The sequence below is a fragment of the Varroa jacobsoni genome, unplaced genomic scaffold, assembly GCF_002532875.2.
Source record: "Varroa jacobsoni isolate VJ856 unplaced genomic scaffold, vjacob_1.0 scaffold_1022, whole genome shotgun sequence".
Lineage (NCBI taxonomy): Eukaryota > Metazoa > Arthropoda > Arachnida > Mesostigmata > Varroidae > Varroa > Varroa jacobsoni.
In genome coordinates this window covers 115,833-130,841 of record NW_019213924.1, presented here as the reverse complement: position 1 = coordinate 130,841, position 15,009 = coordinate 115,833, and the positions used below count along the sequence as shown (strand labels likewise).

At 40.9% G+C, this 15,009-nt stretch overlaps 1 protein-coding gene across 4 annotated transcripts; it reads right to left on the bottom strand.

Moving 5' to 3' along the window:
- Window positions 1–370: 370 nt before the first annotated feature.
- LOC111265901 (uncharacterized) lies at window positions 371–14,589 on the bottom strand. Of its 4 annotated transcripts, none has more exons than XM_022842901.2 (13): window positions 14,467–14,589; window positions 13,005–13,669; window positions 12,535–12,776; window positions 12,013–12,182; window positions 11,698–11,792; window positions 10,784–10,971; window positions 10,341–10,496; window positions 10,025–10,156; window positions 7,546–8,046; window positions 3,382–3,819; window positions 2,920–3,086; window positions 2,437–2,641; window positions 371–2,238 (listed from the first exon to the last, which is right to left on the bottom strand). In XM_022842901.2, the coding sequence occupies exons 1-13, from the start codon at window positions 14,472–14,474 to the stop codon at window positions 1,720–1,722; spliced, it is 3,486 nt and encodes a 1,161-aa protein (XP_022698636.1). In that variant the 5' UTR covers window positions 14,475–14,589; the 3' UTR covers window positions 371–1,719. The 4 variants fall into 4 exon arrangements, with proteins under 4 accessions (XP_022698636.1, XP_022698635.1, XP_022698633.1 ...); XM_022842900.2 differs by having other exon boundaries at window positions 13,005–13,672; window positions 14,467–14,585; XM_022842898.1 differs by lacking the exon at window positions 14,467–14,589 and adding an exon at window positions 13,872–13,906 and having other exon boundaries at window positions 13,005–13,672.
- Window positions 14,590–15,009: the final 420 nt, after the last annotated feature.

The window sequence follows — 15,009 nt, the reverse complement described above, 5'->3', positions numbered from 1 at the left end:
AAGCATGTTCGTATAGTGGTACATACATTATAATTCCATTAGCGATAGTCATCGACTTTGCAAAGGTCCAAAATTAGAGAAGATTATAGAAAATTACTTCTGCTCTAGAGAAGTTGGGGGGGGGGGGGTATGCTTCAGAAGGGGAGAAATTCAACCTTACCTGGGTGTATGAGTCCTATGTTAATTTCATTAAGCTGAAATAGCGGTCACCTAGTCGACTGTCGATAACCGTGTATACTGTACATTACCCTTTTCGCGAGGGCGCTTAGTCACTGTTTCTATTAGCTATAATCTCTGGCTTTTTGATTTTGACCGTCAACAAAGCCACCGTTCTCCTAACTACTCATTACCAAAATAAACTCCTAGTAAATATGATTTTCTAAATATGTCTTTTATTGTTATCTGTAAAATGAGTTTACCGATTAACCATAGTCTGTCTAGTGAAGCATATCAAATCAATACATTTGTACGTGTGCACGTTATTGTTGGTATCAGTAATATAGTAATTCGTCTATAACTTTGGCCTCTGGGGGCCATCGCTGCCGCTAGCGTTAAAAGCGCATCAAGTAAGCTTGGCCATATTAAAATCTATTATTAACACACCATGAAATGTATATATATGACGTCCATTCCCAAGCTGTATCAGCTTTTTCTCTCGTCCTTCTGAATTAAGGACTGCCCATGTCGTTTTGTGCAAGATACACGTAAAGGTCAATTAACCTATGCCTCAATTCGATACGCTTGTTGAAACAGTTAAAGTTAAAACAGAATCACATGTTAGCTTTGATTTCTTTAAGATGTTACTCGTATAAATCAAGTTAAACGATCAGTATGTCAATGGTAATTTTGATTTTGCCACAATCAGATCAGCCACACACTCTCTCTCTATATATATATATATATATATATATGTGCTGTTGGCACATCCCATACATAGATGGTTGAAATAGTTAAAAGTTCTAGTTACAAAAAAAGAAACGTTCCATTACAATTAGTCCTCTAGTAGCGACCTAGGAACAAAATAAAGTTTTGTTGTCCGTTTGGCCATGAAACTATGGCAGACTGGAAAATTTGATCTATCATTTCGATAAACTGCCGATGAGACACATTTAAGAAGCTAAACAGTACGTTTACTACTGGCAAGAAGCAACACCACTGTTTTTCCGCTTGTTTACTACGATCCATAGAGGTGTCGACCTTTAAACCGAAGGCTAAGGTAAACAGGCATTTTGGCAAAGCGACCTTCGTTCCCCTCTAAGTTATACTCTGGACAACGTTAAATAAAGCATCCGCGAAGACTACACAGCGGCTACATTCGTTCGACAGAGCAAACTACAGTAAAATGGAATTTTTACTTCTAGGATTTGCCTAGATTACAAACGAGTACGAACTGACGAAGCTTTTTGCACACCGCAACGCAATTCAGATGGCAGGTGTAGTTAAATCACGTGTGTACCAAACGCATTGTGTTAAAGTAATATACTTTTAAGGTAGAATTACAGTGTAGGAGAATATCTGTGTCGAAGTGGAACTAACGAGAAGTTAGAAACGCATTTATTTTCTCGTTCCGGAACATCGACCAGATAACGAAAAACGTGACGCCCGCTTCAAGCACCTCTATGCGGCACTGCATAGACCCCTGCCGAAGACCGTTTCGGAACATGTGCATCTCCACGACATTCTACCCCGTACGATTCGCACGACGCGACACTTTGTGGCCTATTTGGTGTCTGCACGACCGCGTGGGGTCGTTTGAGATGCATGTGCAGAGTGACACTTTTTTTGATTCTTTTTTTTATTTTCCATGTCTTCTCGTGTTGGCACACCAGCAATAATATGAGGTTTAAGGGTATACTCGGTTTGATTATGCTCATGAAAGAACTCATCGAAATCATTCATCAATTGTTTGACATCGAATTCGGGGCACATACAGTCGCCTGAGTGTTCAAGCAGTTTATGAATGGACAGTTCTTGACGCTCCAAAGGCTTCACGTGAATAGTATCCGTGCTCTCATCAGGAACATAGTATTTCTCGTATGGCTTATCGGTCATCTGGTAGATGAGGTTTCGCACGGTGCGACAGATATCCTGCAAATCAAATGCGGTCTTGGCGGCCGAAACGTTATGCACCCGCGTTTTTCGGATAGCGCCCATCTCCTCTAGTACCATAAATGCAAACAGTGGCATATGGCAACCGAACTTCGATTGGAACTTCCTCTGCAGCTGGTCAAACGTCAACTAAAAACAACATTCATCGACAACAAGGTACTTAATGCGAATAACGTCCATCCTAGAGGTTGTGTCCTAATATTGACTAGGATAGGAAGCTCAATCACAAAGCTGGTGATCTAAGTTCGAAGTTGGGTGTACAACAGCATCATATGATATCATTGTTAGATACTATTTACTATATATTTACCGAAAAGTTGTACTTACCGGCGTAAAGCTTGTCATAAAGATGCTAAGTAGATTTGCTACATCCGCGCAGTTTCTCATAGCTTCTTTGAGACTGAACCTTGGCTTCAATTTAGTGAAGCACTTGCCATCAATTGTTTTAATGACGATGAGATTCGAGTGACACACAGCATGCCAGATTTCGCACTCGTCGTAAAACGGACTCATCGTCGGATCATTTTTGTATCTGTTTCTCCCGAGAGACACACGAAGTGTAAAGAAAGTGTTTAAACATTTACTTACAAACGATCGACCGCAATACTAAATAACGAGGCACAAGCTGGTGCAATTTATTAGATAAGCTACTTATATAAAGCAAGTGTAGACATACAAACGACCCCAACTATCAGCTGGGTGTCTCAAACGGAGCTGAGGACGAGATGCATATCGCGCGTGCCAGATCCGTATGCAAAGCTATGCGACCGACGGACACCAGCCGCTCAAGTTATTCGATCGATAACTTACTGCTCAGTGAGGTCCTTGAACGAAAGCTGATGATATTGGCTCCTGCGCAGAATGTGGATCAGCCGCCGCTCCAAAACGTCTCGTCGCGCTTCGGCGGTCAGTTTGATTTTTGCGTCGGCTGCGTCAAAGTGCGTCAGTAAAACCGTGTCTCCCATAAGGTCAAACAGCTGGATAGAGTACAAGCCAGGCGATAGACACAGAGGAAACCAAAACAGTTTGTCGCTATAAATCGTCAGGAAGGCAGATCAATCGGTTTATGTTGTTGCGACTAGAAAACGACCATGACAAATAGGCAAGATTCCTAAGTGTAACAAGATGTTTCACTGGACTGAGCATAATTTCTCAAACACCCATTGTCATAATTTCTGCATAACAGATATTGGATAGAGAGTCGTTTGCTCACGTATAATTCAATTCGCTAGCATTCGATCGACATGCGTATAGCTGATATCGTTAAGATACCTCGAAGAGGTTGAGGGTCCCGTAGTCGCTGACGATAGCCTGGCAGTTGAACACGTGATGGAAGGTAGGGATAAATTCCTTAAAATCCAGCTCAAAATTACATGGCATATGGTGTTTTCCATCGGTCTTTCTGTCGGAACAACTTTTGTTGCTGTGTATCGCCTTACCGGTTGTGGCGGGCTTAGCTGGCGAAGCACTGAATAAGATCTGTTTGACCGAATCCACCGCCTGTCTATTACACCGCAAACAGGCATTTTCGTATCGTTTCAATAGAGAGGTCTGAGGGGTAAGTTGGTTCTGATGCTGAAAATTTTGCTGACGACGATACTGCTGATTGTGCTGTTGTTTCTGTTGATGATTACTGTAGTGTATTGCGAGATTTTCGACACGCGACTTCAGATCAGCAGCTGTTGGGTCCCCTCGACACATGTTCAATATCTGCGATAAAAAATAAACGCAAGCATTTAACGTAAGTCTGGCGTTTTTTTTTTTTTCCTTTTTCGATAGAAAATAAAGAAATATTGGAGAACCTTTGTACTTGTTAGAAAACTGAATTCTGGCCCTGCCTTTATAGAGATGAAATGTAGGCAAGCAACATGGTGAAAATAAATAAAGGTAAAGTAATTTTGGGCCGGCTTTACCTCTCGCGGACAATAATATTTATGGCTAGATGCACTTGCGTCGACTTCTCCCGCTCTCGTTTGTCCAAAACAGCTATCAAAGTTCATTTTTCAAGAGCTTCTCTGCATGGGACACTGCAGACTTTATTCGAGTAAACCAGTTATTTGACAAAACAGGCGGGGAAACGTTCTTGTGGTTATTAGATGAGGGCTAGACAGATTACAGGCCGTGGTAAACCTCTACAAAGTCTTGCTAGGTAATACGAAGTAAGATTTGAAATGGCACAAATCCTGCTACCTTAGTAGGTTGTGTAGGGTCGTATGCTGTAAGAAGTGGGCGTATTTTTATGTAAGTACCATTTTACCTCTCAACTACGAAAACGTAAAACGGCGAACGTCGTTTTCAAAGTTCGATTTCAACGTTATTGTAACGTTCGAAAAACAGACAATGTTACAGTATATCATTTTTCGAAAATTTTCAACAATTGCCGACCAGGTTCCAATACTTCAAGACTATGAAATTAGCTAAATTTAACGAAAGAGTATGTAATAAATCCAGGATTCAGCCCTATCTGTTGCCTAAATTAAGGACATAGACTTTCTGTAACATGGTAAATAGAGCGTGGTACCGGTCAGCATTTTTTTCCCATTAAAAAAGTCTGGTAAAATTACTACAGCCAGGTGATAAAATTATTGTAACGCCTCAATGGGACAACTGGATATGTTAAGTGTAACCATTGCTGTTTACCGGAACAATAGATTGGGTTGATATGGCATGGCATTAACGAATAGGTCAAATCAATACCGAAAAGGACACTAGCCACATATATATATATATATATATAAATGTATTATAGAATAACTGTATTTCCGGCTTCGGTCGGTAATATATAACATTAACTTAAACAATATTTATTAGATAGTTCTTGACGACCTACAAAAATATATATAACAGCCAAAAACATATTTATAAACTTGCTCATGATGGTAGTAGATTGTATGGAATTTGTAATACACAAACAGTCTTACAATATCGTAAACTAATACCGTCACCAAGCAAGGTTCTTTTAGAGGGTAGGGGCATCGTGCCGTATGATTCGTATCACAGGTTTGCAGATGTAGCTCTCAATGGGTTCATGTAAGCCCGATGTAGACAATACATGACGAGAGCCATGTACCGTAAATCACGTGATGATATGAGTTTGGACAATCCAGTTTTTTCCACGTAACATCCCTCATCATTCTAGTGCTGAGGAAATCGACATTAATTTCCGCCAATTTCTTTTCCCAGTTAACGAAATTTCTCGTGAAAACAAGAGTACGCAGATGGTTAAAATGGATTTTGAATTGTTCGGCGAGGAGTGATGCGTCAGCAACGACGTACTCAAGCCGATTTCATCGTGAACGGTAAGACTTTTACAAGAAAGGCACTGTTGATGGATTTACAGTCAAATTCTGCCATATTACGTCGATGTCGCATGTGACTGCTGAAGTAACCTCAAGAAACGAAGAGATATAGATAAAATAGGTAGGCGTCGTGGATTTCTTATGAAAGCCGCTGCACCCAGTGTTTTCTTGCATTTCTTATCTATATCCGATGTGAAGCTACGGCCATTGTGTGGTACTTACGGCTTTTGGGAAACTTGAGTCTGTATTACAGAGGCATGTCCGATTTGACTAAGGTATCTTAAAGTGCTAGCCTGCCTTTACGTCTGAACCTCACCGCTTTCATCCTTGTAAAAAGCTCCGTGGTGGCTGTAGGCAGTTTTGAAAGGCCTTACTGTATCCGGAACTTAATATTTTCATAGACAAGTCGTCTGCAAATAAAAACACTTTCACGAGGTTCCTAGTCTTACAAATCCTCTTGAGTAGGTCCCTGAACAGTAAAAAGAAAAGAAAGCCTAGGTGGTCTCCCTGTATGGTTCAGTAGTTTGAAAAGAACTGTAGAAATTCCATCTCCGGTTTCCCTGGCTCAAGTGTTTCTGTTATCACACCGCGCATGTGTCTGGTCATTGTTGCCTTCACAAAGGTTGTTACCTGAATATGGAATCAAATATTCTACATTGGTTGCTTGATATCCGTCAGGGAAATCCTGCATGGCGCGGCCGTTAAGCGTTCGTTTCTAAGTTTCTATTGCTTTTGGGGAATTTTTGTTACAACTTTTGTGCCAAGAGCTAGGATATGTACTTGTAGCTCACACACTTTCACACGATCCCACAACACGACATGAGCTGGGCTGGGCCTTCTTTGCCTTTAGGGGTGACAGATCGAACGGTGTCCTTCTACTGCCGGCCGGTTAATTTTTACTCGCTGGCGGTAGTACCTGCTAATTACTATATTTTTGCTAAGAACATAGACAACTTAATCCGCCGTTTCATAGAAAGTCTGCATTACGCCGAAGAGACTGAACTCTTTTGCTGAGTAAATAAAGATGGCACGCCGCAGACTGATAGTCGTTGTTAGAACAAGTTGTAGGACAGACAAGAACCGCCGTGGGACACTCGCAAGCAAACGGGCTAATAGAAGGGGCATGTTTTATTGAAAGCACGCGGCTCGTTTGTCTCCGCGATGTTCCTGGTGGTCGCCTTCACGGTAAGTACTACGACAGGCGAAGCCTTAGGCGCATATTCGAACCCTGAACCGAAGAAACTGCCAAAATTGCCCTTAATCCGACTGATCAGTCGTCAGGTATATTTGAGCTGGAAATAGGGGTACCTTCGCTAGCGGAGGCGAGTTTTAGAAATACCAATTATTTAGCATAGAAATAGCAGTTATAGAGCACTAGGCGCTGCGACCCGGATGGGCCTGTTTTTTTGCGCCTTTCACGTCAGTAGCCCAATATGTCTTGCAAGCTACCACCGAAGTTCGATTTTGAACGGAGTGTCAAGTCGCGGGGTACACTTATGGCTTAGGTTGGTCATGTCAGACACGCATTACCATCAATCTACGAGCCATCAAAAAAAGTTGAGCGCGGGATGAAGGCATCCTTTTCGGTGGAATGATCAAGTAAACGTATTTCTGGCTTACACTTGGGGTGGGTTTACAAGACTCTCGAGCTGGTAGGTTAATTGCTAGTGACAGCGATCATTGTTGCAGAAAGTTTTTCTCTCATTTTTTTTGTCATATTTGCGATCTTTGGCGTTCTATTTCGAGCATTCCCGAAAAAAACAGTCATCCATACGGCTCCGCCTCAACTGGCGGTACCTACAGTCGTTAAGTAATATGATTCAATTTAGTCGTTCACAGAACTATTTCAAGGCGTATTTTGTCTTGATTTTGGAATTTTCGAAATTAGGGTAGAGAAATAAACCGCTTTGTTATGGAACAAATAACATCCAATGAAATGCAAAAATATTATTACCCCCAAATTATAATTAGCTAAATTTAGTAGTTTGAACTTTGCTAAATTTCAGCCCTTACAATCGGTATTGTGGAGAGCTTAGCAGTGTTTAATCACATAGCCAGTAACCCCTCGTTCAAAAGAACGACGTGTCCCCAAAGACCCCCGAAATATACTATAAATTGTGCAGTACACGCAACTCACCTGTTGTCTTAAGAGCGCTATCAGCTTGAGCTTGTAATCGGAACGATGACTAATTGGTATCCAGGCATGTACTATGCTGTATCCTTTGAAATCATTGTATTTCTCACTCGCTAAGAAGTCACTGAGATTATCTCGCAACCCTATCGGACCTGTGGGGTATTCCAACTTAATAAAGTTTGGAACATCTTCCATACCATCACCATACTGTCGCACGACCAAAGCTCCCGTCTCGTTTGAGATGTACTCACTACAATAGATGCCCCAGTGTTGTGGGAGGGTTACCAGCAGATCATCGAGGTAACACACACCAAATCGCGACACGTCGAGTTCTTCTGAGTCTCTGCTATGTAACCAAAGCTCAACGAGCTCTCCAGGCAGTTCGGCAGCATTGATGCATTTTGGATTGCGCGCCCGAAGAAGGCGGCTGACATCGTTAGAGATCCTTTTAATTTGGGCGCGGTGGCTGAGCATAACGAGTTCATTGCCTTCCCTGCCAATTATCTGTAATGAATATAAATGAATCAATCTATTCTAGAGAAGACTGGGCGTGAAAATTTGTCGATTGATTAAAAATTCTTTCATAAGCAGTCGTTTCTAAGTAATCCCGGAAAGGTTTGATTCTTCATAGATCCTCTTTGTCTGAGCAATCTGCTCGGTAGCTACGTAGCAGTTCTGAACAATTTATATTGGGACAATGGCGACGAAAGTATGATGAAAGAACGACTTTGCTAAATGCAAATCAGAATGGTTAGATTCTTCTAGTTCGACGCAACGAAGAAATATGCATGGTTGAAGGCTGCAGCTTTGCATATGGTGAAATGAGAAGGGAATGTTATGCTATGGGCTACTTGAACTCCAGGAACGAACCCCGGGAGACCGTTACGCAAATCAACTCGTGCGCCTGAGCCACGAGATCGGTCGAAAAAAGCCTTAAATTGGCGAAGGGCGACGCAAAGTGATACTGTTAGACAATAACGCTATCTCGCGTACTGCTTTGATGACCCAGCGAGCGTTAATCGATTTTCTATGGGACGCTTTGCCACGCTTGGCACACAGTCCGGACATCGCACTGTATAGCTTGTAGCAAAAAACGTCGATTTCTTTTAACACAAGAGCAAGGAACATTATATAAGCTTAAAGGAAAACCAACTACGTTAAACATTCGAATATGTACAACAAGATAATTGCCTACCTAAAATTAAAAAAGACATGAAGCCGACTTAATCGAAGGCAACCTTGTAGGCGCCAAACGATTCACCATATATAGTTCAGGTTCAGTTTTGCTAGAATATACCCTGCGTTGTTTACTTCGGCAGGTATTAAAACGGGATTAGAATCTTTTGTCCATGTAAGAATGGCTAAAACTGTGTTGTTCAGCTTACCTTTGCTAGAACTTCAATTAGGTGAAGCAGATATTGCGTGTGAGTCAGAAGGACAATTGTAATAATGTTGTGTAACAAATCGCATTTGAAAAAATGTATTAAAATGTTTGTTTCTGTTATGTTAAAGTAGATAACAGCTATATGGTATCGGAAAGACGCCCATATTAAAACGAAGCGTCTTTTGGTTTATCTAATCTTAAGTTGAAGTTACCTGCTACGATTGTTTGCAATCCGTTAAGCAAGGCGCTGTTAACATCGTGTCAACGTCTCTACCTGTTGACATATGTTGGACTTAGCATATCCTGAGCAGGCCTTTCTCTGTCGTCTGGTCTGCTCACTGGTGAGTGTACTGTAGAAAAACCCGGTACGTTGAACGGTGCGTCGATTCAAGTTTTACATAGAACTATTACGTCGATGCTTTGACTGAGAAGAGTCAGGGAGCGGATATCCTTGCGGTTCAATAGTGTCCATCGAATTTACATGGTAACTACGCGTACTATAAAGAAACCCTTATGAGAGAAACTAGCTGCCAAAAGGAATCAAGATGTAGCGGAAGCAAGAGAAGTTACCGAACCGACCCATAGAGAAAAGGCAAAGGGGTCTTCATACAACAGAACAACAAACTAAGTGGTTAGAAAAGTTATAACGGCCTTCCTCTACAAGCAAAAACAGTGTCGCGTTGAACCTTTCGACAGGACGGAACGAGACCTCAGAAGAAACAAGTGATTGACGTTACACTCACAGAAGAACTACGAATCACGGGCAACGCGAGAGTATCTTGACATTGATCTTGGCGTTGATGGTATGAATAAGATATGCCTTCATCGCGAAATATACACTCTTTTAAATTTGCATTTTTTGTTTGTGTTTATATTGAAAGTTCATAAATAAAAATAAGTTCATTCTCGCAATTTTGTCCCCATACGTGTACCTTCAACCCAGCGTTAGCGTAACGATAACATCGTTTAATCGCTCAAAATTTCTTTGCTTACCATTTGAATGAGTGAGTACAAAAACTAGTAAGGATTAAAGCCTCCGAACAGACATATTACTCGATTTTTAAACATCAATGAATTACATATAATAGCTGCACCCACCTGGAAGTGCTTTACGTGTTTCTTGACGAACTCCTTCAAAAACGTAGAGCTAGGTATCTCGAGCTTTGGGTCCTTCTTCGCTAGATACTCCTTCTTGAGGTCGGCGAACCTCATGTACTGATTTTTTGGGTCCTTCAAACGTGCACAGCCAAGTAAGAACATAGCTTATGGAAGAAGTTGTTGAGTCAATTGCAGAGCATAATAATATGCGGCAGAGGAACTGCTATGGAAAGGGAATTAATGCAATCTTTATAAACAAGAACTTACTGCACACGAGAGTGTGCGTTATGTTTCCATTTATGCCATATATCCATACCTTAAGAATGGCGGTCAGGGTCTTGGTGATCTCCTGTGCCGTGTTGTTATCAGTTTGATGTTTTTCTCTTTCGAATGTACTCTTTTTTTCAGTATCTTCTTCTAGTTTGCTTAGCTCTAATTTACGAATACATTTTCCTTCAGCCAACCAAACCACCTAAACAACCAAATATGTATATATACATTTAGTATTTCAGGGCAGTTATGCCTACTAGTAACAGTTGCTATTTACCACCATATAGTGACTAAAAAACAACGTAAATCTTGCTTTGTGCTTTCTAGTGTACGTCTAGCCTTTCTGAACTCCACTTGAGCCTCAACGAAAAAAGGTGGAGGCATCAACCTTGACATAATTTATTGACTAATGCTTGATACTTTATACCAAGACTAATAAACGTGATGAAATTTTGCTATTGTCTGTTCGGTCATATTTAATGGACGCACCTCAATACCAGGGATGCAGGCTACAAGATGCTCAAGCGGTTTCGCTTGTCCCTCTCCGGTGACCTTTGCACTAATGCTTCGCATGGCAGCACAACGGTTTTCACGTAGGGGGTACGTTTTATCGATAAGACTAAGTATATCCTTGAGAAATTTGTCGTTTAGATAAATTGCGACATGTTTCCTGTCCCCTAATGATACAAACATCCGAAACGTAATTGGTACCAGTTCGTAACTATGCAGAGACCATGGTTGTAACCCAGTGACTGACAACAACTCCACTAGAGGCAGTATAGCTCTCTAGTACGGTAGGAAAGACATCACATCTCGTATGCGAGTAAAACTACGGCACAATGACGACTTGCATTGTCGGCGTAATTTGCTAGCTGGCTACAAATTCTCTGCCAGACTATATAGATTATAGCTGACGATGGTAAAAAAAAAAGGATAAAAACTGCAAATTGATGATAAACAAACTCAGAGTACCGCAACATCATTGTTAATTATAGAAAAAGAAATATCTACTATGAAAAAGGAAATATCTAAACGAAGGAATATATTAAAATCTACTGATACGTTATTTGTTGAATCTGGTAGACGTATTATTTTGCTTAAATAACATTTTCATATGCTACACTGCTACAATACATAACATAGTAGTAGGGCGCGACTGTTCTACGCAGGATAGGGTTGTTAAAAAAAAGTATTCGTATACGACATGATGACATGTTAAACACTCGAACGCAAGGTTAAATAAACAAGAACAAGCAAGAAGATATAATATTTGAAAAAGATCTAAAGATTACGCTATTAGAGGTTGAACTATAGTATTGGCTACACACCCGTAATTCTTTAGAGAGTAAGCATCCAACTTTTGTTCGAAATCAGAAAAGCCATTTTTAATGTTGAATTCTTACCGACGGGCGGAACGGTCAGTTTGGATTTACGTCCGTTGTAAGAGTTCTGCACAGCATTCAGGAAGCCGTGTACGATTGGAGCCAGTCGCCGAAGGCTTCGTAGGTCATTATACAGTAGGAAAGATGCGCGTTAGAATCAGCCTGCGGATCGATTTGTTTGTGTCTGAACGTGTAGTCGCAACTAAAGCGTGTGTTATGATTGTGTTCGAAGGCACACGTTAATAAATGAATAATTGGTCCCATTGTTTATTTGTCAACGATTTCAGATAACTTCAAGCCAGCACTCCCTTTAAAACGCACTACAATTGTCCTTACCTGACGGTTACCATTATATAGTTTTGCTTGATAACGAGTTCGTTTGGGGGTGCCACCTTTTCGCGTTTAACCAATAAACCATAAAAGCCTGCCCGATTGACCTCAATGAGGCGATTATAGTCAATAGGAAGATCAATCGTCAGGGGAAATTGCATTTTGTTGCGCAGCTCCTGTTTGGAACACAATAACGCAGGTACGTAATTGCAGAATTATATGTTAGATGATAAATAAATGATGATCCATTTTCAGAAAAAAAAACATAATTATGCAGTTTACACAATCATGCGTATTAGTCTTCGGTAAATTTTCCGATACGAAAAGATTTTAGGCTTCTTGACACTTACGTTACCATAAACCACTCTTAATTACGCGATGAACTAAATCTGTAATTAACCATACGCTTTCTTCAGTAGCTAGTTATACAAAGGTGATCAAAGGAATAGATTACAGGAATGCTCACAGCGTTGATTGACGATACAGACTTGATACGTACGGTGTAGAAGAAGCTGCCTATTTACTTACTACGTATGAAATCTCCATTTTATCTGTTCCTTGACAATGGGTGGCAATAGCTTGGAGAATTTCATCGGTAACAAACGATCTATACTTCAAGCTTAATAAACAACTGGCATCGAGTTGGGTCACACGTTCTTCGTGCTTCTCTGTGCTATTTTGTGGCTTTGGCAAGGGTGGATAGCTCTTATGAATGTAGTATCGGATGATGGTGGCTTCCTCAACGGTTAGGTTGAACAGAAACACATCGTCTATAGGAAAAGCACAAAAATACGTAAGCTACTATAGTTATGTGCACGAGTGAGGTAATCTGTAAAGTCTTCACCAATTTTATTCAAAGATTTTTAAATTTACCTGATCAGTACTAATCTAAACGCATATTAGATATACAAACAATAGTATTTTGTTTAGTGGGCAAGATTTGACAATCCTAATACGATCTACGACTAGGCAATACTATCTATAGTTGGATTACTCACCAGGTAGCTTACCAAGGACGACCTTTCTTTGCCATGGATGATCTAATAGCTGGACTTTTTGAAAAAGATTTTGAATAAATTCATTTCTGTGGTCGACGTTAGAGCAGTGGCCAATTGGAACAACGATGCGTATGCCAATCAAATGGTCCAAATCGTGTTCAGACTCTGATAATGATTTTGAGCTATGGTTGCCATTAGAAAACTTGTCCGACATGTGCTGTATACGATTAGAAGCCAATTTGGTCTTGATTATATCCAACTGGGTCTGGTCAAGCTCTTCATGAATCTTTGTTGGGCAACGGTCAGTTTCCAGTATTTTTGCTTTCTGGTGACAGTTAGATTGATGCGCTAGCTGTCCGTTCCATTGAGACTGACCCTGAGACTCGCAGCAATTTGTTTTCTCAGTTTCGATCTTTTGAATTGGAGCCCTGTTCGACATAGCCAAAGTTTCTTCCACCATATCGTTGTAACCAAAATTTACTTGCATATTATCAAAGGTGATGTCGTTCAACGCGTCGTCTTCAGGATATTCAGTATCTGAAGGGACGTTGTCGCTATCGTGCCCGAAAGAAGACTTTGTTTGTCCATCATTGTGATCGCCGATCTGGTCCAGGAGACCGTTAACGAACCGCGCATAGCCGGGACTATTCTGCTCTTCCGGACTTCTGCTGGAATAGCGAAAGAGTCAAAAAATGCACGTTTCTCTAAGCTACAAACAACCTGAAACCGACGCGAAGAAAACAGCTACCACTACACAAACTGAATCAGCTTCTTTCTCGTCTTCTTTAAATGCTTCCAGAAGTAGAATGAATAATTTTATATCAGCTTTTGCTCTAATGATAAATCATCCAACCGATAACTAACTACCCCACGACGCAGATCGCCATATTTTTTTTCCCGATGACACATGAATACTCGTCATTTCACACATTGCATTACAATTAAACTACACAATTTGCAAGCACGAAGTCGTATTTGAAAGAAACACGCAAATCATTTTATCAAAGTGGCAGAAGGACGGCACAGCCACGCAACGTTGACGATATACCACGGCGGATAGACGATTGTCTTAACTTGAAGGGTCTAAACAAATTAGCAAAAAGCTCTTGTGAACATTAGTTGGGCTATGCGTGTAGTACACTTAACACAGCAGTATATATATAAGAATCATACAAATCTTTGTACAAAAGGCCAGCTTTTATATTCTAGCACTCTTCAAGCTAAAATTGCTCGCCGAAGGAAATCGACACCAATGACTCAGCATTGGACCCTCTGTGAGACGACCGCCAACTGCATCATACACAAACGTTATGTAGCCAACTAGGGTTCAGTGGGAAACATCGGCGCGAGCAAGTAAACACAAATACTCATAGCAATGCATACATACGCACAAACTGGCCAGTTTGTGCACAACTTCTTTAGCCAATACAATATATCCGAACAAAAGTGAAGAAATACGTACATAGTCATCACTACTCTTATTTGTAAACCTTCTATCCGCCTCTATCAGGTACTGCTCCGCAGACAAATAGCCTACGGAAGGTCGCTTGTATGAGTAGATCCTGCCTTACCGTGATCAATAACTGCTTTGCGCACGTCTGCCTCTTGCCGGCGTCTGCTATTGCAGACCGCAAAATACTGCTCATCGACACAACTCTCTTGCACGTAGTCTTCGTGTTACGTGCAATCCACGTTGAGGCAAAAGAAAAGTTTGCTTTTATTCATTAAGCTCAATACGCGTATTATGGCTTCTTTATTATTTATTTATTTTTTTTTTGAAGGTCCAGCAGCGTTAATGAAGCTAGGTCTGGCATCAGCGATCGTAAAAATAGTTACTTCTGCTTAACGGCGTTTCGCGTAAGGGCTGGAAATCGCAGAACAGTGTATGTGAGAACCTTGCGTATGACTGATACGATCTTTAATTCAAGCGGGGATACAATGAGTATCGTCACTGCACAAGTTGAGTAGTGGCTGCCATTTAGTCTCGATAGGTACCTGTTCTGTA

Bases quoted from the DNA above. Each gene is read 5' to 3' on its own strand.
- LOC111265901 (XM_022842898.1), bottom strand. From the start codon at position 13,891: ATGGCGATCTGCGTCGTGGG. The intron at 12,183-12,534 runs GTAAGTAAATAG...TGTTCCAAACAG, and splicing joins AAATGGAGATTTCATACGTA to GAGCTGCGCAACAAAATGCA. The intron at 2,642-2,919 runs GTAAGTTATCGA...CGGGAGAAACAG, and splicing joins TTCAAGGACCTCACTGAGCA to ATACAAAAATGATCCGACGA.